At 43.4% G+C, this 27,117-nt stretch overlaps 1 protein-coding gene across 1 annotated transcript in view; it reads right to left on the bottom strand.

The window, feature by feature from the left end:
* LOC138958345 (neural-cadherin-like) overlaps positions 1 to 25,742 on the bottom strand; it is an 87,645-nt gene extending 61,903 nt beyond the window's left edge. Inside the window, exon 1 of the mRNA XM_070329497.1 lies at positions 24,802 to 25,742. Coding sequence (XP_070185598.1) covers positions 24,802 to 25,273 — 472 coding nt within the window. The 5' untranslated portion in view covers positions 25,274 to 25,742. The remainder of the gene's footprint in view (positions 1 to 24,801) is intronic.
* Between the last annotated feature and the right edge of the window lie 1,375 nt (positions 25,743 to 27,117).

Genomic DNA, 27,117 nt, shown 5'->3' with positions numbered 1-27,117 from the left:
AAAGGAGTTCAAAAATGTTTTAAAAGGGAGGCACAAGGTTATCCGGTAAATCAAAAGAGACAGCAGTCTCTACATAAATTCTGACACGAGATGAGGCAAAGATGAAGGAGCCTGAAGACTCCGGTGTCAAAATTGATGCTCTTGGAATTGGAAACTTAAGCTTTTCCCAGGCAACTTTTTGCCAATTAAATTTGAATTCCTCTACACACAGTGATAGAACGATAGCTCAGACTTGATTCAACTTCCGTCCTGCATCCTTATGCCCCATCATCACATTAACAGGGTAACATAACTCTCATGGCAATTCATCCATCATAAATTCCATCAGCCAAAGCATAATAAGAAACACACACACAAGCATAACACATCACAGTATTCACACACCCACACACCAACACACATGCACGCACGCACACACACACACACACAGACAACCACACACACACACACACACATGCATGCACACACACAAACGCACGCACACACACACACACACACACACACACACACACACACACACACACAAACACACACACACACACACCACCAGACCTGTAGGCATGTTTACAAGTGTTAGCAAGACGCCTGTACCTGTGCACAGAAATGCAGGTGAAAAAACACTGCTGAGATCTCTGGAAAGTGAATTCTTCTCTTTAAAGCACTAGCAGCTGCCTGTAAAACTGATCCACCTTGAAGCAACTTGAGAGCTTCGGCTTCCATTCACTGCTTTGCTCTCTTAACTCTCAGCCTCTCCTGACACCCCTTCCTCACCATCTCAAGACACTCTTTGATACATCTTTGTCCAAAGACATTCCACCCCACAGGTTCATTTAAAAGGCACAGTCCATCCTACGAGAACAGTTTAGATTCACCATCTGAAGTAGACTTGGCTAGGCTTTTACATAGGATTCAAGACTGTTCCTCCACTCACACACACACCAAAAATGAACATCTTAGCTGCTGACTGTGCAGTGTGAGAATGTTTTGATTTTTTTTTTTTTTTTTTTTTTTTTTTGGGGGGGGAGGAAATATGTTTACTGCAGAAATAAAGTAAACTTGACATTTAAAAGAAGAAGAAAAATTCCATCAAATAAAGATCTGCTCCCAACCTAAACAACATCTGAGGCACACATGTTGCCCTTTCTAAAAATAAAAACTTTAAAAAAAACCTGGAGAGATAATGTTTCTCCATGAGGAACATGTCCTCAAGTCAAGAGGACAAACTAAGACCTGTTTTACCTTTCAGGACAACTGAGGACAAAATACACACAGAGACACATTAAATTCACCGAGACACACAGGTACTCAAGCATGCACACACACACACAGCCCTAACCTGCACATCAGGTAATTCAATTTAATTCCATCAAAGAAATACCTTTAGCCTCAAAAAGCTATTGCCTCACAAAAAGGTTTGTCTTATCTCTCTCAAAACAAAACATTCTCAAAAACACAACAAAGCTTCTTCCCAGTCCCACTTCAAAATGAGAAACGTTTTCAACAAAAGCCCTTATTTTGCCACCCAGACACCAAAGCCTCTTCAAAGAAAGATAGACGTCCGTTTTGAGAAAGAAAATGTTGCTCAACAGAAAAAAACATACAGACTTGGAGTTAGTAACGAACCTAAGCTTCTGCCAGAAACGTAACAAGGATGTAACAATGAAGTGAGGTAAACCTCACGAAAGAAACACTTTCCATGGTCTACAAACTCAAAATGAAACACCCCTGCATTCAAAATACAACCAAAAACCAAAACAACGGATGCCCCCCCCCCCCCCCTTTTGGTTTTACCCACGAACTCTGAACAGACCCCTGCATCCGAAACACAACAAAAACCCAATAATTCAAAAAAAGAAGAGAAAGCCTCCTCCACTCCACCACCCCCCACCCCTACTCCCTCTCCTTCACATAATACACTCTCCAAGACTGGCATTGACAGAAGAAGAAATGCCTTAAAAAAAAAGCGCAAAAACAAGGACCTCGACTCCTTTCTCCCCTGACACAGAAGCTTAGGGGAGAGAGGGAGGGAGGGGGGGGGGTAATCAATAGGCAAGGCAAGGCCACCAATCAATTTGATGATGGCAGCACAGCCCAGGGCCGGCATGTGGCGTTTTCATCTTTCGCCGTGTTGATATTTCGCTTCTCGGCGGCCTCGTTGATCTAGTATAAACTCTACACTGAACAAAAAAACACCCTTCGATAGTACTGATGAGCAACCTTGTGTACCTTACATTCATGGGGCCAAATTTGTCCAACCAATTTGTTTTATTTAACTTAGAAATTTGATTCATCCTAAAATGTTTTCCTTCTTACTCAAGGGACGTAACCACTCAGTACACGTTTTCGAAGAATTCGGTTTTGGGGGTGAAATCTATTAAATTTTACCACCAATTTTCTTCACATACAAGAAACTGACATGCTTTACGTTAATAATTTCACTTCTTAATTTTACCAGGAAACAACATTTCAGTCTTGAGTATATGTCGAGGGGGAAATATGTACACAGGCGAAAGATGAAATCGTGACACCGGCATGTGGCCAGGATGAACAGTGGTCGGAGTGAAGCGAAGGAATGGTGGTGGTTGTAGTGGGGAGGGGGGGGGGGGGAGGAGGGGGGACTCAGGAAGGAAGGAAGGAAGGCGGTGTCTGACTGGCACACAAAATATTGGTTCACTTTGAAAAAAAGGCACAGGTGTCTGAAGCGTCTTCCTTGAAGTTTGAATAAAGCGTTTACATCTAAGTACCGTCAAAGCGTTTTTATCAAATTCTAGTCGAAGTTTTTACACCAAAGTTTAGCCAAAGCATTCCTATGAAGTTCTATCAAAGCTTTTTTCATCAAAGCTCAGACAAACTCAAAGCTTCTTCGTTCAAGTTCCGCCTAAGCCCTTTCGTCAAAGTTCCGTCGAAACATTTTCATCAAATAACAGCCAAAACTTGTTCATCAAAGTTAGGTCAAAGCATCTGCACCAAAGTTTAATACAATTCTTTTACACCAGATCATCAAAGCCCTTTCATCAAAGTAAAGCCAACACTTTTTCATCAAAACGTTTTTATCAAAGTTTAGCAAAAGTTGGTCATCAAATCTTTAGTCAAAGTCAATCTATCTTTGAAGTTACAGCCCTTTCATCAAAGTCCAGTTGAACTTTTCATTAAAAAAACCACCACTAATCAAAGTGTCTTTATCAAAGTCCAACGATCTTATACAAGTGTAAGTTAATAAGACAATGCTGGAAGACATACGACTCTCTCCCTAAATCCTTGTTTTGGCTATGCTCTCGTTGTGCCTCACCAGAAACAAGGCAATGTTCACCTGGTATCAGCATCCTCCTTCTTCTATCTGAATTACTCTTGTACAGTGGAACCTCTCTTTTAAAACCCTCCAATATAAGGCCCTCTACTACCACTGCAACTGCAAATAAGCACTGTAACACCAATGATGGTCTATAATATACGCTTGTCTCTTTTTAGTCTACAGTGGTAACCTACCTCAACTAGTGTTTAAGAGCCTTGTACTCTGACTGAGAGTGAGAAGCACGCTCTTTAGTGCAAATTTCGTTTTCGCACTTTAACAGATGCTGCTTCCTCCTATTTCTTATGCTGCAGTAAAGTGACTATTCTGGGCATCCTCTGTTTAGTTTTTCCTTTTAAAAAGAGTGAGTCATCTGTCTGTTTCCACTCCAGATCGTGCCAAAAACGTCTTCTTTGTTCAATCTTGAACCCCCATAAATAAACGAATGGTCTGCACAAACATGCAATAACAAAGCTCAAAGATGGCCCTACTGAGGGCCATAAAGAAACAATGAATCCAGAAACATAGTTCCACAGGAGCCCTAACAACAAAAAAGAGGGGGAAACACATAGTGATTCCGGCGCCTGTGTTTTTCCGTGCTGCACGAGCAGAGTGACTCTAGTGAAAGAATGCACGGCACAAGGTCGCGAGACATGTCCACAGACATCACAGCCGCTAGAAAAATCGATCGGGGGCGTAAGAGGACATTTTTAAGGCCCACGCTTGGCCCAAGTTAGAGACACGAACGAGGAAAAGCGATGGCAGTTACGAGAGAATAACACTGAATTTGAGAAGGCAGCTAGAGTTCTTCCAACAGAAAAAAAGAACATTTGTCCGGGGCAGAATCCATTAGGGCTTCACGCTTTGACACCGATGCGGATATAAATGTTAAAATATCAACTGCGCCTTCTATCACGACAGGAAAATTGAAGCATAATAAACAAAACAAAAAAATCAACCGTGTCGATCACTGAATTTGGAATGAAACTTAACTTTCAATCCTTTCCTGTCTGTCTTCAATAGACGAATTCCACAAATAACTGTGTCGGGTTTGTATGGGTAGTATTGATAGACTTGTGGTTGTGACGTTATGCCCTTGCTTTTTACTCGGAAAAACTTTGGAGGGGCCAATCACTGGGGAGTGGTGGGTCGGACAAACTTTGGAGGGGCCGATCACTGGGGAGTGGTGGGTCGGACAAACTTTGGAGGGGCCGATCACTGGGGAGTGGTGGGTCGGACAAACTTTGGAGGGGCCGATCACTGGGGAGTGGTGGGTCGGACAAACTTTGGAGGGGCCAATCACTGGGGAGTGGTGGGTCGGACAAAATTTGGAGGGGCCAATCACTGGGGAGTGGTGGGTCGGACAAACTTTGGAGGGGCCGATCACTGGGGAGTGGTGGGTCGGACAAACTTTGGAGGGGCCAATCACTGGGGAGTGGTGGGTCGGACAAAATTTGGAGGGGCCAATCACTGGGGAGTGGTGGGTCGGACAAACTTTGGAGGGGCCGATCACTGGGGAGTGGTGGGTCGGACAAACTTTGGAGGGGCCGATCACTGGGGAGTGGTGGGTCGGACAAACTTTGGAGGGGCCGATCACTGGGGAGTGGTGGGTCGGACAAACTTTGGAGGGGCCGATCACTGGGGAGTGGTGGGTCGGACAAACTTTGGAGGGGCCAATCACTGGGGAGTGGTGGGTCGGACAAACATTGGAGGGGCCGATCACTGGGGAGTGGTGGGTCGGACAAACATTGGAGGGGCCAATCACTGGGGAGTGGTGGGTCGGAAAAACTTTGGAGGGGCCAATCACTGGGGAGTGGTGGGTCGGAAACGAGTCGACAGGAGCACGTGTGAAGCTATTTGTCAGAGGCAAAGCAAGGGTGTTCACTCTTTCACAACCCATACAAACACGACGGACTTATATAAACTGAAAATCGTCTATTCACTACAGGTCCATTTCAGATGAAAGTTCAAACTGAATGTGAAGAGATGAGGTGAAGGAGAGAAATGACAGCTGCCCACACTGGACTTTCTTCACTGGTCGAGTTCTTACGATAAGTGTAACATTGCCGTCTGCGTCTCTCTGTCTCTCTCTCTCTCTCTCTCTGCCCCCCCCCCCCCCCTCACTCTCTACCCCCTTCTCTCTCTCTCTCTCTCTCTCTCTCTCTCTCTGCCCCCTCTCTCTCTCTCTCTCATTGCATGACGGAGGGAAAGAGGGCCCCGGGGTTTAAATGCCATCCATCCATCGATAGCTGGTATTATTAACTCTTTACAAGAGAGAGAGAGAGAGAGCGAGAGAGAGAGCGAGAGAGAGAGAGAGAGAGAGCGAGAGAGAGAGAGAGAGAGAGAGAGAGAGAGAGAGAGAGAGAGAGAGAGAGAGAGAGAGAGAGAGAGAGAGCGAGAGACAGACAGACAGACAGACAGACAGAGAGAGGGAGGGTGGAGAGAGAGAGAGAGAGGGGGGGAGAAAAAGAGAGAGAGTTCTCGAGAGAGAAAGAAAAGAAAGAGAGAGAGAGACAGACAGACAGAGAGAGAGAGAGAGAGAGAGAGAGAGAGAGAGAGAGAGAGAGAGAGAGAGAGAGAGAGAGAGAGAGAGAGAGAGAGAGAGAGAGAGCACCACCCCCACAGACACAAATCTGCTTCAAAAGAAACTGCACCAATTCCCTCTCTGCACATCGTCCCTTTCGCTTCATGGCCAAACATCTATAGATCTACATTCCGATCAATATCATGCAGAGGACCCCTAGCCGAATGACAATAATAATGTTCAACCAACCCCAGCGGAGTTTATGACGCACATAATGCCTCGGTCTCACATACTATACGATTTTTCGGAAGTGTCGGGGATAGTTAAGTCGGCTAGGTCGGAAGTGTCGGATGCAAATTCGGCTCCAAATTTCACTCCCGACCTGTCCTTACGACTTATCCGACCATGTAGCCGACAAGCAGACGACAACCACCCGACTTTAGGGCCGACAAATCCGACATGTGTCCAGACACTTCCGACTGCAGTAACGACAATTCCGACTGCAGTTACGACAGGCCCGGCTGAAAAACTTCCGAACAATAGCCGACTCTCACGACCAGTGTAACGACTAAACCGACTAGCTAACGACTGTCCTAACGACAAATCAGACTGCCCTTACGACTAATCCGAGCGAAACTATGCTACCGACAAATCCGACCACCCTTACGAGTCTTCCGACTACCGTTACGACTAATCAGAATCGCCTTACGACTAAACCGACACGCTTTCGACAACCACCCGACAAATTTCTATTCGTCTTAGTCGGGAGGCTCTTCCGACTGTTTTGAAAATTTCAAAACAGTCTGAAGGGCCTTCCGAACTATCCGACTTTTCAAAAACAAAATTGCTAATTCTCATCGGAACTCTCCGACCTCTTCCGACTTCCAGCCGACTACCTAAAGTCTGGTGACATTCGTAGATGTGAGACCGAGGCATAAACGACCGCAAAGTGGCTTTGAAAGTCCAGTGAGTTATATCCACTATGGGCGGGGATGTAGCTCAGTCGGTAGCGCGCTGGATTTGTATCCAGTTGGCCGCTGTCAGCGTGAGGGGGGGCATACATTACTCCGCCTGTGGGTATGTTGCTCTGTGGGCATTTACCCGGCCAAAGAGTATGTTTCTTAAAGGGCATTTACTCGGCCAAAGGGTATGTAGCTCAAAGGGCATTTACACGACCAAAGGGTATGTAGCTCAAAGGGCATTTACACGACCAAAGGGTATGTTGTTCAGAGGGCATTTACTCGGCCAAAGGGTATGTCGCTCAGAGGGCATTTACTCGCCCAAGGGTAAGTTGCTCAGAGGGCATTTACACGGCCAATGGGTATGTCGCTCAGAGGGCATTTACACGGCCAATGGGTATGTCGCTCAGAGGGCATTTACACGGCCAAAGGGTATGTAGCTCAAAGGGCATTTACACGACCAAAGGGTATGTTGTTCAGAGGGCATTTACTCGGCCAAAGGGTATGTCGCTCAGAGGGCATTTACACGGCCAAAGGGTATGTCGCTCAGAGGGCATTTACACGGCCAATGGGTATGTCGCTCAGAGGACATTTACACGGCCAAAGGGTATGTTGTGTGAGCAAAGTAGCTGTTGACCCTGAGCCCTCTCCGGCGCAGGAGGAACAGTTGAAATTGAGAATCAATAGACAGCACTTCCCTGACGCCTCCAGCCTCCCGAGCTGCACTGCACACGAGGGGACAAGAGAGAGGCAGGGAAAAACAAACACACGTAAAGGGAAGACTGCACAAGTGGAAAGCGGATCGTTCAACTTGAAATAAAGAGTCAACGCACGAGGGTCAGATTGAAAAGAAAGAGCAAGCTCAACAACCATCAAAACTGAATGGGCAGAAGGGAGGTGCACACAGACACGCACAAACACACACACACACACACGCACGCACACACACAGTGACACACACACACACTCACACACACACACACACACAAGCACAAAAGAAGTCTGCACAGGTGGAAAGTGGATCGTTCATAGAAAGACGAGTCAACGTACGGGGATCAGTTTCAAATGAAAGAGGAGCTATCAGCCACTGGTTGGGCAGGTGAGACAGAGAGAGAGACAGAGAGCGAGAGACAGAGAGAGAGACAGAGAGAGAGAGACAGAGAAAACAGAGAGAAGAACAATGGCTCACATGTTTTGTTGGCTTACTGTTTGTCACCTGAGAAAGAGACAGAGACAGAGATAGAGACGGAGAGACAGAGAGACAGAGACAGACAGAGAGACAGAGAGAGAGACAGAGAGACAGAGACAGAGAGACAGAGACAGAGACAGAGACAGAGAGACAGAGAGAGAGAGAGAGGGAGAGAGAGTGAGGGGATCGAGGGGGGAGTAGGGAGGGAGAGAGAGAGACAGAGAGAGACAGAGAGAGAGACAGAGAGAGAGACAGAGAGAGACAGAGAGAGAGAGAGAGAGATGGAAGATCGCAAGTGGAAAACGGATCGTTACTTGAGACAAGTTAAAACGATCGTCCTCGTGGGCGTGACAGGAGCCTTATGAAGGCGGTGGAAAAATGAGGATCAGTTTCCAGAGGAGAAGAAACGTGAGCGTTATCATCGATTTTGAAGCCAATTATTTGAGTTTATACAACTCCTGCAATGCAACCGAGGGGTGGATTAAATCTGGTTGATTATTTTTAGACAAGTGAGAAATTAGAACGAACTACTTTGATTAAACCCAAAAATCACACGTGGATTATTCGAAGTAAGAATAAAGAGGGCTAAAAAATAATCAACACTAGAATTTATTTTTAGAACATTTGAAACCCAGACGATTGGACCCTGTTGCGGAAGAATACGTACAATGTTGACTCAAAACTGTAACAACAATGGCTGACGTGTATGAAGTACACGCATGTACCTCGCCAGGTTTCTTTCTGTGACAAGTCGACAGACGATGCCATTTGCTTTGTGTGTGTTTTTGTTGTTGCTTACTGTACATGACATACATTACGTGTAAAATCCAGTTCTTTAACAGGCAACAAACCTTGCAAATTTCCAGAAGCTGCAATCTGAAGCGACCTATCTCTGATTCTAGCAGACGATCTCTCCAATGTTTAACACAAAATCAGCAAACTCTCCTGTCACATAGAACGTCCATTATATAGTGCAATGTTGAAATGAAGTTACCGGTCTGAAACATTTAGTCGTTTCTTCTGAGACAATCCTTGTTCTCTTATCATCTACAGATTTACCGCAGTCTTCACCACGCGAATTCACAACAGAAGTCAGACTTTCGAACATATACAATCTACGTAGGCAAGCACGATACGTCATGACGTCATATGATTCCTAGCATATTGACGTAATGCTAAACATCCGGTTATCCCGAGTTTTCTCCGTAATACATGTCCGAGGGTTTTTCAATGTTCGGTTATTTCCGTGGCTTCATGCGGAAAGGGAACCGTCGTCTGCAATCAACGACATGGACCATTCTGGTTCTTGCTGCTGACAAAAACATGATTTTAACACAGAATGTAATGTCAGAATAGCTATATAAACGCTATTGTGTTGTAATCGTAGCAATGGGGTCCGATATTTAAACGAGACAAGTATAATGCCGACGAGTCGGAGACTAAGAATAAAGTAAAAGAATAGGGACTATTTGAATGACGCGCATTTGACACTCTGAGTGATTAGGCTGAAATGAAATTGCCTACAAAATGTCGTCTGCATGACTGCATGTTCGACCCGTGTTGTTCGTTGTATAAATAGCTTAAACAATGACAACTCGTTGATTACTGGAAAATAAACCACTCGTGGGTATTTGCAGCCGCTTGGTAATTCACTCGTGTGCTCCGCACACTCGTGAATTACCAAGCGGCTGCAAATACCCACTCGTGGTTTATTTTCCAGTAATCAACTCGTGGTCATTGTTTAAGCTCTATTTCACTATCTATATGATTGCATTTTTTCATACCCGAGGTTTAAATGATAAAACTCCACAACACAAAGACACACCGGCAAAAACTTTCTTTATTTATTTATTTGGTGTTTAACGTCGTTTTCAACCATTCAAGGTTATATCGCGACGGGGAAAGGGGGGAGATGGGATAGGGGAAAGGGGGGAGATGGGATAGAGCCACTTGTTAATTGTTTCTTGTTCACAAAAGCACTAATCAAAAAATTGCTCCAGGGGCTTGCAACGTAGTACAATATAATTGTATTACCTTACTGGGAGAATCAAAGTTTCCAGAACAAAGGACTTAACATTTCTTACATTCTGCTTGACTAAAATCTTTACAAACATTGACTATATTCTATACAAGAAACACTTAACAAGGGTAAAAGGAGAAACAGAACCGTTAGTCGCCTCTTACGACATGCTGGGTAGCATCGGGTAAATTCTTTCTCGTCCCAACCAATATGGGACTCCCCCTAACCCGCGGGGGGTACCGGCAAAAACAGCCCCTTAACTTTGTTCACGTTTAAAGAATAGGGGGGGGGGGGGGAGGTCACCGGAGGGAAGGAGGGTCCAAGGAGCCGTGAAAATAATGCATCAAAGATGCAGCACTTTAATGCTTGTCGTGGTGTCTTTTTAACAAAAATTTTTTTAATGTTTCTCATTTGAAATTTACGTTTAAGGCATGTTCAGTAGAATAACCAGAACTAATTTTGGACCTAAAATGCAACCATCCTTGGGTGATAAAGATTGATTTTGAGTTTTCTCAAACTTCTTGTCCAGGGCCAGCATTGTTAAGTGTTTCTTGTATAGAATATAGTCAATTTAAGTGTTTCTTGTATAGAATATAGTCAATTTAAGTGTTTCTTGTATAGAATATAGTCAATTTTTGTAAAGAATTTAGTCAAGCAGTATGTAAGAAATGTTAAGTCCTTTGTACTGGAAACTTGCATTCTCCCAGTAAGGTAATACATTGTACTACGTTGCAAGCCCCTGGAGCAAATTTTTGATTAGTGCTTTTGTGAACAAGAAACAATTGACAAGTGGCTCTATCCCATCTCCCCCCTTTCCCCGTCGCGATATAACCTTCGTGGTTGAAAATGACGTTAAACACCAAATAAAGAAAGCCAGCATTGTCCAATCCACCAAAACCTGAGAGCAGAACTCTGGCTTCTGACACAGCAGTGAGGACAAGCTCTACGGCCCTGTAGAGACCCTTCAGCGGACAGCAGCATTTGTCAGGAGGACCGTACCGGAGTGCCTGTCTGAGCGAACGAAGAAGAAGAAGTCCAGGGCCGAAATCGACGTCTGCATGCTTCTTGTGCAACACTAGAAGCAAGCAAGCTTTGACAGTGTAACACGCGTACACCTCCCTATGGACACGACCCAGCCACTAGCGCACAAAAGTCCAAGGGGCCGGTGAAATAATGCAACAAAGATGCGGTACTTTAATGGTTGTCTTGGTTTTTTTGTGTAATGTTTCTCATTTGAACCTTTCGTTTACTTTTAAGGCGTGTTTAGTAGAATAGCCAGAACTAATTATGGACCTAATGCAAATATCATTGGGTGATACAGATTGATTTCGAGTTTCCTCAAACTTCCTGTCCAGTACCAAACTCGATGTATAGGTGCACTAGTGTAAGGCCTAAAAAAAAATAGGTGTGGTTACGGTAACCCGACCTACCCTATTTTTAGGGGCAGACCCTATAACTTTTTATTACATTTGTCAAAACAAAACAACAACAAAAACCGAGTGCAGAAAACGCAATGAAAGCGAAAGCGCTCGAGTCGCACACTTATTTCCCTGTCAAGTAGGTTTAATTTGTACACATTAGAAAAAAAAGTTTAAAAAAAAAAAGTGATTGCCTACCTTCCTACCCTATTTTTTGGGGGCTATGTTACCTTAACCACACCTATTTTTTTGTTGTTGCCTAAATGTAGAAACAAGCAAGCTTTGACAGCGTAACCCTTGTACACCTCCCTGTGGACACGACCCAGCCACTAGCGCAGATATAAACAAGATTGTACCGCCCCCACAAAAGTTCCATGTGCTCAAACTCAGTCAAATCCAATTACTCTTTTAACATTTAGTCAAGTTTTGATTTTTTCTTCAAATTCCCTATCTCGTCTCGTGGTGTGGGTTCACTGTACACAATGCATCGTGATAACTCGGCTATGTGTCGCAATACTGAACATATTACATAGTAATACAATACAATATTACAACCCCGCACTTGGAAATGAAAAATAAACCTGAAACCACTATAATTTATCTGATGCTCCCCACATGTTGTTTTGGACATCAATAAATCCTCTTCTTTGTTCATGACAATGGATACAAGCACAGAAAGGAAGCTAACGTTCCAAAATTCAGAATAAAAAACAACAAAAGTTGTAGGTTATTGGAACGTCTAATTATTGACAAAACAAAACGTTACATTTACAGCATATTTATAGTCTATGAGTATGACAGAAATACATCACACAAAATCAAACGACATCTTCGTTTCTCTCCTTCACCCTCTCCTAATCTCCTGCGCACTATTGGTACACCCAAAGATGTTCTATCCGTAGACTATCTTTTGTACACTTTATACTATTAGTCTTCTTCTTCTACGTTCGTGGGCTGAAACTCCCACGTACACTCGTGTTTTTGCACGAGTGGAATTGGACGTGTATGACCGTTTTTACCCCGCCATTTAGGCAGCTTTACGCCGCTTTCGGAGGAGAAATACTACCAGTACTAGTTGATACTACTATTGCTATACCGTAAAATGATTCCACCATCGATAGCACCTGAGTCAAACATTAGCTAAGTTACTATCAGTATCAGACGATCACGGCCTAGTTTACTGGTTTTCTTCACCTCATAATCTCTTTTTTGTGTGTACATATTTAATATGTACTGCCAAGGCTGAAAGGAATGATGACTGACGGAAATAACGGAGACGCTCCCTTTCAGTTTCAATGGTAAGTGCAAATTAGTGTTACGCTCCAAGCATGCACAATCCTTCGCAATGGGTAGAAAAAATAGGGCAATTTCATACGTATCAGCGAAGGATTGTTCTCTGTCTAACTCTGTCAAGGTGATTCATTCACTCAAGCTTTACATGTGACACATTCCGTCTGATGTCAAGGTGACATTGCGTGCTCTATTAAGTATTATTTCTGCAACAATAGAGAGGTGACATTCGCTGGCTTATCCCCCACAGAGATAAGATGTGCTCTAGTGGTTATCGCCTTTAGCTCTTGGTGTTTGTTTGTTTTTATACAAGAACTGTGACTGTGTATTGAAATTCATGCACAATCTCCCTTCCACCAGTATTATCTTTGCATGCCATGATCGAACGGCACAATCTCCCTTCCACCAGTATTATCTTTGCATGCCATGATCGAACGTCTGTAGGTATGTGCAAAATATCATTTTATATACCCCGTACCCGTAAACACAAAATGTGACGAGTCATACTGACGTCAGAGTAAGGGGGTTGTTCTGAAAGTCATCAACAGAACCATCGCTCAAAACCACAACCATACACAATGACGTGGCACCCTTTCAGACAGAAGGGCAACTGCCTGACCAGTAATTTTAAGAGAGAGAAACAAAGATGAAATAACGCAGGTTTACAAAAGCGGCTTGAAAGCTTTGAGACTGTAACCAACATCAAAATTCCCTTTTACATTTCAGCCAAATTTACACAAGACCAATCTTTGTTGCTGCCATCCTACATCCCTATAAATAGTCTCAAAAGTAAAACTGGGATCGCACTCAAACCATACAGAATACAGAATCTTTAATTGCCCAAGGTTGGGAATTTGTGATGAACTTCAATCAACAGCAGTCAATTTGTTACTTCTGGGCGTGAACTTCTCCAGAAAGTTCAACAACACTCTTTCCCTTCTTCGATACTACAATCACACCGCTGTCTGAACAGAAAATTCAACAACCATCACTCCTTGTCTTCACATTGACAATGACACTCCGCCCCTCGAACTTTAATGAACCATTGTTTGTCTGTTGACAGAATATGGCCAGATCACACGGAGATACAGAGCGGGTGGGGGTGGAGGGTTCGGGAGGGTGGGGAAGGGCAGAGGGGAGGCTGCCACTCTCGTCCAAATATTTGACGAACTGTCAGAGAAAATCCAAACATTGGACGAACTGTCATGGAGCATTCAAACACTGTGACAAATTGGGACCCCTGGCTGAGTGTGGCGACCTGACGCGATGTGGCCATGCAGAAAATGCTGACCCCGATCAGAGAGAGAGAGAGAGAGGGTGAGAGAGTGTGTGCCCAAATATTTCCCCCATCTGTCATCGAAACACACATATGTATATTATATTCTTATGAATATAATTTATATCATTATTACCAGGACTTGCATTGATTACGCCTTCCAGTTTTCTTAATTAATACATTATTTGATCGATTTTACATCATATATTTTTTAGACTTCCTCCTTTATAGTTTTAGTTAGTTTTGCACAGACATCTCTCTCTCTCTGTCCTTTTTAAAATATATTTGTTTAATTGTATCCCTTTTTATACCTGTCTTAGTTTTAGCAGGGACAGATTGTAAGACTAGGCGTCAGCCTAAAATCTCCATCCTTGAATAAAAGTTCGTTAGTTCGTTCTCTCTCTCTCTCCTCTCTCCTCTCTCTCTCTCTCTCTCTCTCTCTCTCTCTCTCTCTCTCTCTCTCCTCTCTCCTCTCTCTCTCATTCCCGCAATTCCGTTATCTCAAGCCCCTTCCCGATGTTGTCCCCCCTCCCCCCCCCCCTCCCAGACACAAAAACCCTTTTAGAGATCGTTATTATTCTTCGATGCTTTGTATTGCTTCTTTCTTTCTTTCCGTCGTTCTCCTGTCCCTTTCCCTCTCTATCATAACTACTCCCCAACATACTATGCCACCAACCCTGCAATCCACCACCACCATCAAAATCACCCGCCGCCCCCCAACCACCGCTTTCTCTAGAACTTTGTCAAAACTTCAGCAACTATTCTTCATGCTTCGATCTTATTTGGTGCCTCCTTCTCATCCTCATATTAAACTTTTCACCCCGATTTCCCACTCCCATCACAGTCCCCCTTCCTCCACCCTCCCCCATCACCACCCCCTTGCCTTCTCCTCATCCCAACTCCTCGTTTTTACAGGCCCTCAGCGTGTGTGTGACTGTGAGTCAGAGGAAGGAACTGGTAATGACCCGCTATTTGTGACGGTTTCAAACCCTTTCGCCTCAAAGTACCGGGTAGTCCGGCCTTTAAATCAATGTCAAATGTTTGACACTTTCTGTGACACTGACTTGAATTAGTTTCACCGACAAACGAGATCGGATCTGTCTCCTTGTTGCGACGTGACTAGTCCTCGGTTGACTGAATGTCTGCTGGACAATGTCGTTTGTAAAGCGTGGGTGCGTGTGGGGAAAATGTGGGTCTGTACAATTGGAACGCTCCATTCCAATGATTCTGACCTTTGAGCAAAATGCATCTTTTGAGGGGGGGGGAGATGGGATAGAGCCGCTTGTTAATTGTTTCTTGTTCACAAAAGCACTAATCAAAAAATTGCTCCAGGGGCTTGCAACGTAGTACAATAATATATGACCTTACTGGGAGAATGCAAGTTTCCAGTACAAAGGACTTAACATTTCTTACATACTGCTTGACTAAAATCTTTACAAAAATTGACTATATATATATTCTATACAAGAAACTATTAACAAGGGTAAAACAAGAAACAGAATCCGTTAGTCGCCTCTTACGACATGCTGGGGAGCATCGGGTAAATTCTTCCCCCTAACCCGCGGGGGGTGCAAAATGCATCGTATAATAGCACATACTATTACAAACTCGTTTGCATCCACATCGCATTCCACCGTGTTTTATAACTGAATTAGTTCAATTTCAACTGGATTAGAGAAAAACTCCCTGCATAATGGGCTTACATTCTACAGAGTAGACAGACGACTGGACACGGCGTGTTACATGATACGAACACAAAATATGTACCATTACCACACGAACAGCCAGTACCACCGACTCTATACGTTTTACAATGTGTGATAACTTTTTAATTGTACACACACACACACACACACACACACACACACACAATTACCCCCCCCTTCCCGCTTCATTCGCTCAAGAAAGTCCGAATAATTGTGTTCCACTTTCAGTACCACGAGGTGGACGACTGTAAAAAAGATACAAACGATGTGACTTAAATAAACAGAAAGACAAGAAATCTTTCTCTCTCTTCATCAAAAATGAAAGCTCTTTGAGTCTTTCGTATTATTGTCAAACCGCTTCAATGGTACGCAGGAATCGCTGTTCACTGTTTAAAAAAGATACTTTAGGAATAAAGCCAGTGTCCGTTCAATAATAAATATGAATAATTTCTCTTAAAACTGACTGGAGCACAGTATTCCTTTAACTTTCAATCTTAAAGCCAAGAGTATTCAAGTGAGACGTCGAACTGAAAAATAAGCTCTTGCAAAATGCACAAAAGACCAAATAACAATAAACCCTCTGTAATCAATGGAGCGAGGCGGATAAAAAGCGGTAAGAAGTGCTCCATAATATTTGCCCCATCCTCTACCGGCTATGTCACTGGGTAAACTTTCCACACAATAGCCGGAGAGCAGTTAGGTATGCCAGTGAAAATAAAAAGCTCAGCTAGGGCAGTCAGGCGAAGAGAGTGAAAACACAGGTAATTTCTCGCTAACTCTTACTGTACAAGCGGTGTACCCGCGGGGAAGGAATGTTTTTTTTCTCTTTTTCCTCTCCACCGAGCAGAAGGCTTTTACTGTTTTTGTGGAAGCATTGCCAGTACCACAGAACTTATATGGCCAGTACAGACTTCAGTGAGGGAGACTTTTTCTTCTTTTGTTTTCACCAGACCCTAAGGGCTAGGTCGGTTCAAAAAGCTGCAAAAATACCGCCTACTGCTTTTCTTGTCACAGTGGTAATCCCTTACCTGCGTTTTGTTCTACGGCAATCTAATTAGGCGGGTTTAGTTGGTATACCTGGTGGTACCGAAGTGTTAAAGCTGCTGACCAGGTTGAGCAACGGTCGAGCCCTCTGTAATCTGATCAGTCTTGCTTTAGCGTGAAGTCAAAAGATCACAAAGACCCGCGTTCACTGCTCGCGCGTGCAGTAAAGTAAGGTTGAACGCCGGTCGTGGAATGGGCTTTACAGAGATTGAACTTCACAGAGCCACGGGGAGAAAGTGGCAAAACAAAGCAAAGAGGAAAAGAAGAGCAGGACTTTTAGACACAGAAATCGAATTAGGAACAGACGCAGACACACAGAGGGAGGAAGAAAAGAGGTCTATGACTAACAGGATGCCGGGGGGAGGGGGGGGGGGGAGAGTGAGGGAGAGAGAGTGAGAGAGAGATGGTAGACAGAGGACAGAACTCAGAAAGTTCATTGTAAAGGCCAACTGACCCGTTACAACTGGCACATATTTAACTTGACGAAACACCTCTCTCACTCTCTCTCTCATAACCTCGCACACACACAAACACACACGAGGAAAGTTGAAGTTTGCTCCTCGAAACGAAAAAAATACAAGCACATAAGAAAACAGCGTTCCAGGAGTAAGAGAACGGATAATAAACTGGCGCGTTATTGCAGCCTGCAATCATTTCTCCCCCGAAGCAGTAACAGTTAGCACTCGCCGACCTGCTAATGAAACCCTTCTGCTTACAAATTGTTGAATTATTGAACGCAAGCAGTTGGCTTGACATCTCTCTCTCTCTCTCTCTGTCTGTCTGTCTGTCTGTCTGTCTGTCTGTCTGTCTCTCTCTGTCTCTGTCTCTGTCTCTCTCTCTCTCTCTCTCTCTCTCTCTCTCTCTCTCTCTCTCTCTCTCTCTCTCTCTCTCTCTCTCTCTCTCTCTCTCTCTCTCTCTCTCTCTCTCTCTCTCTCTCTCTCTCTCTCTCTCTCTCTCTCTCTCTCTCTCTCTCTCTCTCTCTCTCTCTCTCTCTCTCTCTCTCTCTCTCTCTCTCTCTCTCTCTCTCTCTCTCTCTCTCTCTCTCTCTCTCTCTCTCTCTCTCTCTCTCTCTCTCTCTCTCTCTCTCTCTCTCTCTCTCTCTCTCTCTCTCTCTCTCTCTCTCTCTCTCTCTCTCTCTCTCTCTCTCTCTCTCTCTCTCTCTCTGTCTGTCTGTCTGTCTGTCTGTCTGTCTGTCTGTCTCTCTCTGTCTCTGTCTCTGTCTCTCTCTCTCCCCCACTCTGTGAGAATGTTACCGTTCAATCTCTGGAAGAAAGTTTTCATCGATTCGAGACCTATTTTTTCACGCAACCGCCACACACACACGCACACCCACTCTCTCTCTCTCTCTCTCTCTCTTTCATGCCTAGCCTTGATTTGCAATTCTTCGCTCGGCTGCGCATTTCTGGTTTTGCACTCCTCAAAGTAAAAGTGCATTTGAAGAGCAGGGCGCTTGTGAATTAAATTCTCTGGAGACTCATTTATACCGCATGTAACCCGGCGCAACTGTACTGCTGCGTTCACTGGTGCCAGCAATCTGGGTCTGGCACAAACACATTTTAGGAGAAAACCCTCCCCCCTCCAATCACCCTCCTCAATCTTTCGTGGCCTTGCATTCCTGATCTTATACTTTCCAACGCTGGAGTAAAGATAAAGAGGTGATCTGGAGAGAAGAGAAATGCTAATAAAATATATGCAAAGGGGACCCGTCATGGGGCGTAACCTGCATTGCTGCACCAAGATTCCATGCGTGTCTATTGTCTAATAAGTTGACGCAGAGTTTGGGCAAGGCCCCGTAAGCACAAAAGAAATGTATGCTCTCTCTCTCTCTCTCTCTAGCTCTCTCTCTCTCTCTCTCTCTCTCTCTCTCTCTCTCTCTCTCTCTCTCTTAATCAGAGATAGATTTGCATATAACAAAGGTGTGATGATGCATAGAATTATGTCAGGGAATGCCCCTACACTCATTGCCTCAAATTTCAAAATAAATCATTATAGAAAATGTAACAAATTAATTACACCAACTCCAAGAATTGACCTATACAAGTCGAGTCTATCATATTCTGGAGCAATTATGTGGAACGCCATTCCAAATATAATTAAATTACGAATTCATGAAACATCATTCAAGGAATATTACATGCTGTTTCTTTTACAAAACTTATAAAAACTATTATCAAGCAGCTGGCAAAATATAACTGTACTCTCTGATTATATTGAAAAACATGATTATATATATATAATTCATGAAGGATTTTTTTAATTTTTTTATATTTTTTTTAAACGAACACATATTTCCCTGTTATATATAATTTTCAAGCATTGCTAAAGAATCCTAATGCATCTTAAAATGTCTTATTGGTTGCTTGACATGTTAATTATGGTAAATATGTCATTTGTACTATTGTTAAACTTATCTTTTATTTCTTCTTGTTTGTTACCCCTCAATGGGCGAGGGCCGGATGAAAAGAAGCATGTATACATTGCTTATTCTGTCACCCTCGTAAAATAAATTTCAATTCAATTCAATTCAATTCAATTCTCTCTCTCTCTCTCTCTCTCTCTCTCTCTCTCTCTCTCTCTCTCTCTCACTCACACACACACACACAGCTTTGACCCAGAACCAGTTGACTTCTTGTGGGGTGGTTATTTTCAATGATGATGTTGATGACCTCAGTCGAAGACCCCACGGCTAAGTATCATGTGCGTCACAGCTTCCCTTGTCGCGACTGAGCAGACTGCTGACACTGCATTGAACAGCACTCTCCAGGAAGAATAGCAACATTCAACCAAAATCGATCTAGAGAACGTCCAAATTAATTAAGTGAACCAGTGCGACTTTTAGTACACAAGAAATAAAGCCTGGCTGCCCTTGACAATCCTCTGAAACATTCCCTTACAATTCTCTTTCCCCATCCTGTTACTCTACGAGTCTATCCCAGCATTCGAAGATCGAAACCATTTGTACTGGTACCGGTAGTGACCCATCCGTTTTACTGACTGAAGGCCACGGACAGTCTTATCTTGCAAACGCCGAGAATAGCCGCTGGGAAAGAATACGTACGGCTGCTCATTGACACAGCTATCTATTCAACGCAATCTGGCACTGAGGAAGATCTATTCGACGCTTTAAGAATGTTCATGGTACCATGCAGAGACTGTGATACAGAGGAAGAGATAGATCTATTCAACGCATTGAGAGAGCTGTCTGGCATTGAAGAAGTCCAATCTGACTGGCCTTGATTTTCCCTGGGTACGTTTCCCTACCTCCCTATCTAATCTAAAGGAACGGTGCCTTTTCAAAGCTGTCCGTGAAAACCTCAAATAGAAAGGAAAGCATAGAGACTCCCAAAACAACCGAAAGTCGCGCGCAGGTTCACGCTGTACTGACACCAGATGCGTGACTGTCCATTATTCCATAGCTTATGGATCTAACATAGTAACAACATTAACGGCATATATATGAGGAGGGTCTGATGCTCCCAATAGGCTGTCTGCAAAGGGATACTTATTTCTCTCTCTATCTCTGCTAAGAGATTTTAACAAATCTCGGAAGAAAGTCTCTGCTGACTTTCAATTGTTTCTTTCACAATTTCTGATGTTTTATATATATATATATATATATATACATATACCCTACATCTGGTTTTCCCAAAAATGCCAAATACAATGACTTTGGGTAGTCAACAAAAGAACAGGGGCGTATTGTCTGCGAGAAAAAGACAGAACAGACCTGTGTAGGTGTGCGACCTGACCTAGCCGAATTTTGGTCTATGCACAAGTGGACCATCTAAGATGATTCACTTGTGGTCGTGGTGATAAGACAGAAGAGGTTCAGAACACATTTCCTTATAGTTATAGCTGCAACGCATTCAAAGTGTTTTATAAAATTAATAATGTTGTCCTTTACCGTTTACGCTTTGGTGTTCGAGGGTTATAAGTAACTAGTGAGACATTACAGGTTCAGACAATCACCAAAATGGAACTGCAACGTAATCCACACATTGCTTTTAAACCGCTTGATATCTTCCTCTGCCAGACTGACAGTGACACTCTCATTCTCAATCAGAATCTTGGTCGTTATTTCTATTTCTCTTTCACGCTGAGGGAAACAAATTGTTCAACAAAACCACACAAGGGACATGTATATATATATATTATATATATATTTCACTATTTGAGTCACCCCGTACAACCCCGCCATTTTCTACCAATTCTAGATTGCAAGAACACATTTTTCTCTGGGTAAATGAATGCAAACCCACTTAGTGGGCTATACTGGGGCATTCTTCTCCTCGCCTCCATTCCATTCTCTCGATCGTCGCTATCTCAGTCTGGAAGAATCCACACCCCCCCTTACCAAGCAATCCACTTGAAAGGTTTAGCTCCCCTCTCTTACCTACACTACCTATCATGCTTGTCCCCCCCCCCCCCCCCCAACCCTTTGTTCCCCTTTCACCCCCCCCCCCCCCTCCTCTTTCATCTCCCGTTATCTGTGGTGCTTTCTCCCCCACACCTTGTGCGTAGCTTGATATTGCTGGCTGCAGCACTTGACAGAAAGACCATTGTTGTAGCGTGTGCTTATCCGCATGGACTGACAGCGCTCACCCCGAGGGCAACATTATTTTGGGGTCTCCTGGGAAAATCAGCCAGCGCTTGCTTTGCTCCCCCTTGTGACTAGTGCGATAATACCTTTGTACTGACAGTAATAGTCTGGACAGAGTTATGTAAAATATGGGGGTGATGGAATTTGATAGGACTGTACTAATAATACAGATAGCACCCATTGACCTATTTATTAAAAGGAGGTGATGGAATGGGATAATATTGCTCAACTCTCATACAGTCACAGTAATAGTTAATACTGTGACAGTGTAATACATGTAACAAATCTCAAACAGAATTCAGGCGATCAATAAGTTGATTAACAGCAGAATGGGGGTTGGTAAAATGATTACTGTGTCACCATGGTTACTATCTTACACCAACCTTGATGCTTTAAAGCCAGTAAAGTCTTTCACTTCACTGCAAATGTTCCTTTGTTACCCAATACTTTCCCGAAGTATCAGAAAATCCGACTCTGAGTGATTTCTTTCCATGAACGCAGAAAATAATCATACTGATCCATAGGCTGATAGTGATACTGATCATCAGTACTTTTTGCTTTGTACAACTTACAAGATAAACTGAAAATGAACACGGTTTTGAGTTGATCCTTTCTTGAACATCTGTCGTTGGCTATAAATTAAACATCTCTAACACAAAACAGTAACACTAACAGAATCAGAAATACATGTACCGCACAAAAAATCCACATGAAAATATTCAGTGACACTAGATACTAATACTGTAATAGCAATCAAGGACATAGCGATAAACTCAAACAACAGACGCATATTTATAAGGCAATACACAGATTTGATATTGAAGTGGATTCGGACAGAAAAAGGGCCCCCCAGGGCTCTACAAAGGTAGACTTGTCACCACAAGAATAATGGACACACTTTGTGGCTGTGTGTGTGTGACAGCTCGAGACATCTATCAGAGCTGACTTATGATCTAAAGTTACTTGTTCGTGAATCCCTTGGGTAAAGTCTCTGTATTACACAGGATGTGCTATGAATAACATTTTCAATTACTGAGATAGAGATATTCCTTGCTTGCATTCTTTGCTGAACCTGATTAAGAGTTAAGACCACATAAATGACTATAATGATTTTTTTAAAAGTCAATTTTAACCTAATGGCGTGTAATGCATCCACTTTTTCTCTCTCTCTCTCTCTCTCTCTCTCTCTCTCTCTCTCTCTCTCTCTCTCTCTCTCTCTCTCTCTCTCTCTCTCTCTAGTCTTAGTCTACTAACTGCCACTTGCTCTTCAGTCCCTGTCCCCCAGCACACCCCCTCCCCCCACAACCCCTCTTCTCCTTCAGAATCTTACCCCCCTGCCCCTACATTTGCTTTGCATTTCCCTTTTCCTGAACATGATTCATAAAACAGGTTTGCACCAACCCTGAGCAGAAACAGGTAAAATAAATTAACAGGGCAGCAGCGAATATATATATATACATGTATACATGTATGTTTGACTATGTGCGTAAGCAGCAACCCACTTCCCCCCAAAATATTTCTGAAAAAGTATGTAGCCTCAGAAAACAGCAGAAAAGAAATGAGAGAATCCTGACTTATGAGACACAGAAGGTGGAAGAACGCAGGAGAACAGCTTGAGGTAAGCATACACAGCGAACCTGCTCTGCCAGACATGCTCAGCAGATGGAACAAGTAGGCAGTACAAATAGAAAGTGGAACTCCATACTGTACAGCCTGCCTGCAGCCTGGAATAACCACATGGCTTCAGCGGCTAGCTTTAGCCTGCCTGCATGTCTGTTCTAAACACGCCCCTGGATTGTCCTTTCCACCCAGATAAAAACTACAATTATAGGCTTCACAAAACAGGGCGTTTTGACTGGTATTTCTGATGCATTCAAGAACCCCTCACTTTCATTTGAAATCAAGCCTCTCATTTGGAGGCATTGTTTCACTATCACTGTATCAGTAGCCTATCACTACCCATGATGTTAACCTTCGCCAATCCGGGTTATCGACTACACACGGAAGACATCGTGGTGCCGTGTGGACCCATGCTTTTCAAAGATGCACGCTTTTTCTACTTTGAGAAGCATGGGTCCACACGGCCCCACGATGTTTGTAATTGTAGTCTAAATTTGACCTTTTTTTATTTTTATTACTTCTCGCAGAAATTTTTAGGACAAAAGAGCTTTTTAGGTGCCTGAGGCATTCTTAAAAGCTCATTAAAAAATTCCAACTAGTTTAGTCTGATCCATCACCGTCAATCGACTCAATGGCTATTGGACTAGAAAAGAAATAAAATGACTCATGTATAGTTTTGAAGTCATCAGACAGGTAAAGTTAGAAAATAGGGAAGAGGACTGGGTTTAATTTAGGAATCATTAATTTCTATATATATATTTAATTTCCAACGATGCTGTCTAAAGCAATTGCGCATCTTTTGAAATTCACATGTAACACTGACAGGCAGGCCAGCTCAAAAGTAAAACATACAACAACTTTATTAAATATATATATGTATATACATCATGTACAAATCCTGGTACGACTGAATCACATATTCCCATTTATTATCGGATTAGCTTTCTTCTCTGATATTTGTTTTGCTGATCATGACGATGCCACTGACATTTGCCATGGAAATGCCTCTGACATTTAGAACAAAAGGAATCATGCCCCCAGACACTTTCTACGTCTTTTTGTCAATGTCATGCTAATACTGACATAGTTTATCTCCTTGCAACAATATCATTTTACTCCTTCTTCTCCTCTCTCTCTCTTTTTACTCCCAAGACCATTTTTCGCACAGGCCTTGTTGATCTTACTTCCCACTGACTATCCCACCTTATTTCCCAAGCACAGATGAATGACCCTTGGTATTTTACATCATGGGTAGGGCGGCCCAACGCTGGCACATGTGTGTACAAAAATTACATGATTGGCGATTTTGAATTAAAAAAAAAAATTCCCTTGCCGTGGAGAAATTAAAAAAACAATGGAATGAAGTCTGTGTTGTGTGTTCTCTTGTTCCTTTAAATTTGACAGTATTCCGACGTCTGGATCAGAAGATTCAGGCTTGGGAAAATCGACTTTCTCGCAATCGAAATGTAGCGTCATTTCTTGTGCTCCCATGACATGGGGTCTAATTTTTAAAAAAAGGTATTTTAACCTCATCGAAAAATCATTCCCTTCCGTCATTCAATTTCAAGGGACGTTACCATTTGGTGCATGTTTTCAAAATAAAAGAATCATATTTTGGGGTAAAATTTTTAAAATTTCACCATTAATTTCCTTTACTTGCAAGGAACTGACATGCTTAGCAGCTTTTCTCCCTCAGATAAGTGTACCGCTTAAGGGGGGGGGGGGGGGATAGTCAGTGGGAAGATTATTCAAGATCAACAAGCACGGGAGAAAAATGGATCCTATCACTATCAGCCTGTGACTTCATAAGGGGTAGACCAGAGAGTACCCGTACCCATTGACCTTTCTAATCAAATATACCCGTACCCTCGGGGTTTGTGATGAGCGTGGCCTTGATGACAACTGTCAACGGTGTCATCTCCTCATCCTCGTAGTCCAAGCGTGAACCGTTGGCCAGGTAAACGTTACCGCTGGTGGCATCCACCGTGACCAAATTCGAGGTACCGTTGAGCGTAAACCTCCTCATCATGGCGTCAGACACTGTAGAAGATACGGTGAACAGCATCCCTGTGCGGTCCTCTGGAACCGGGTCAGCTCGGTAATCCACGAGACGAAGTACTGCTCGTTTGTGTCTTGTCCACAAGGACCGCGTGTCGTGGTGAACATCGTGCGATGTGAAATAATGATCCACGGAAAACTCGCTGTCCAGAGTGGAAAGGACGGATAAATCGCTGCTTCGTGTGGTCCGAGACGACACACCGATAACCGTACTCACACACAAGGAGAGAACACAAAACAACGCTAAAAGCGCCGAGAGTGAAGAAGCAGCAGACGCCATATTTTCGCCGAGTAAAGGTGCACTGATAAAATGGAAGGATGGGTACTCCGATATTCCTCTGCGGTTATATTCCGCCTGAATCAAAGCACGCACACACCAGGCACGATCTGATGCATCATAATAAAAGCGGATCCTAATGCACAATCACAAACTAGAGCCATGCACACCGTCACACTGGAAAGCGAAACCAAAACAATATCCCGTGTGATGCACTATTCAAACGGCACTGTCGTGCAAATAAGGGAAATCCTTGACATCTTCACCGATCGTAGTCACTCGCGGAAAGCTTTCACAAAATGAACACGTCGAACCAACACCAAGCAGGTTTCCTTTCATGCAAAGGCACTTTTCTTTCACTGGCTGATGCCAAGCCAACTGTAACGGTGTTGGTCGCCACGGTTGTGTGCTTTCACACCATCTTGCTCTCTCTCCTTCCTACCTGTGCCCTGTGCACCGGCTTGCAGTTTGATCCCCTAGCTTCACGCGTAGGTCGTTCTTTGAGGGAATGCTCCGGCTGTTCCATCCGCCTCCCTCCGCGCGCTGCGAGAGCGTTCTCTCGTCCACACAAATCATTGACCGCGCGTTTCGCTCGCTCACATGGTATTTTCTGCTTTTTGGGGGCGAGTCCTTGTGGCATTTACGGAAACAGTTAGAATTTGTCTGTTTCCATAGAGATTAAAAATCGAAGCCTTGATGAAGTGGGAGGCCGTTTGCTGGGTGGGTCTGCGCTGTAAATATGAGAGATAGCCAATCGCTAGTGTGGGAGAGTGATGTCACGCACCTTTCTTTCACAGCGAAGCCTTACCTGACCAGCACGCGAAACAAAACTCTCTTTGTTTCTTCTGAGCGTAAGAGAAACAATGAGGTGTATGAAAACACACAGCGAACACACAGACACGGACAGCCAAATCCTTGCCTCTCTTTTCGTCGTCGTCAGTCAGGTTTATTCAATTTATTTTTTATTTTTTTTACACATAATGTTCAAAACAAATAAGTTCACAGGCAATCAAGTTTAAAGTGACGAATCGAGTAATAACGTAAAGATCGAACAAACTTAAAACAATTTTTATGAATTTGTTTATTTTGACTTATTTATGTATTTATCATGTTTTGGTACTCGGCCGGTATGGGTATAGTGTGTGTGTGTGTGTGTGTGTGTCAGTGTGTGTGTGTGTGTGTGTGTGTGTGTTCAGTGTGTGTGTGTGTGTGTGTGTGTGTGTGTGTGTGTGTGTGTGCCCGGTGTGCCTGGTGCCTAATTCTACCAGCAAAAGTAGCACACACGGGTAAACACTATTTAGTCAGTGTGCTACGTGATTTTTCCTAGTAGAATTACTTAGTAGTTCACATAGTGTTCACAACTGGTTGCACAAAGTGTGTTCAAAAGTAGAACACTTCAGTGTAAAGTGCCTTTGTGTATTTCGCGTTGGGAAAACAAACAAAACACCCAAAATCAATTGGTGTCAGTTTACTTTATTTCTGTGTAGATGCTTCGTGTTTCGCGCCGCATCGACTCCTGTGCGTAATCAGATATCGACAGCGTTCCTTTCCCATTTTCGACTGAGGAGAATAAGATACAGCTATTATCTGTGTGGGTGTGGATAATTAATTTCGTCCTAGCGTATCGGAAGGCTGTCAGCACGAAATGAAACTGTAATGCCATACCCACGTCACGCAAAATAACTAGCTCTGGGTAACTAATCACGTCTTTGCCCGTATAATAGCAAAGATGAAAATAATAATCTGATGTCAAAACCACGCAGATGCACGTGTGCGCGTAGGCGGGAATAAAGTAAAGAATTTAAAAGATTTTTTGAAACATAAACTTTATTAAAAAACCCCGTCAT

The sequence above is a fragment of the Littorina saxatilis genome, linkage group LG1 (genome assembly GCF_037325665.1).
Source record: "Littorina saxatilis isolate snail1 linkage group LG1, US_GU_Lsax_2.0, whole genome shotgun sequence".
Taxonomy (NCBI): Eukaryota; Metazoa; Mollusca; class Gastropoda; order Littorinimorpha; family Littorinidae; genus Littorina; species Littorina saxatilis.
This window is presented reverse-complemented; position numbering and strand designations above follow the sequence as displayed.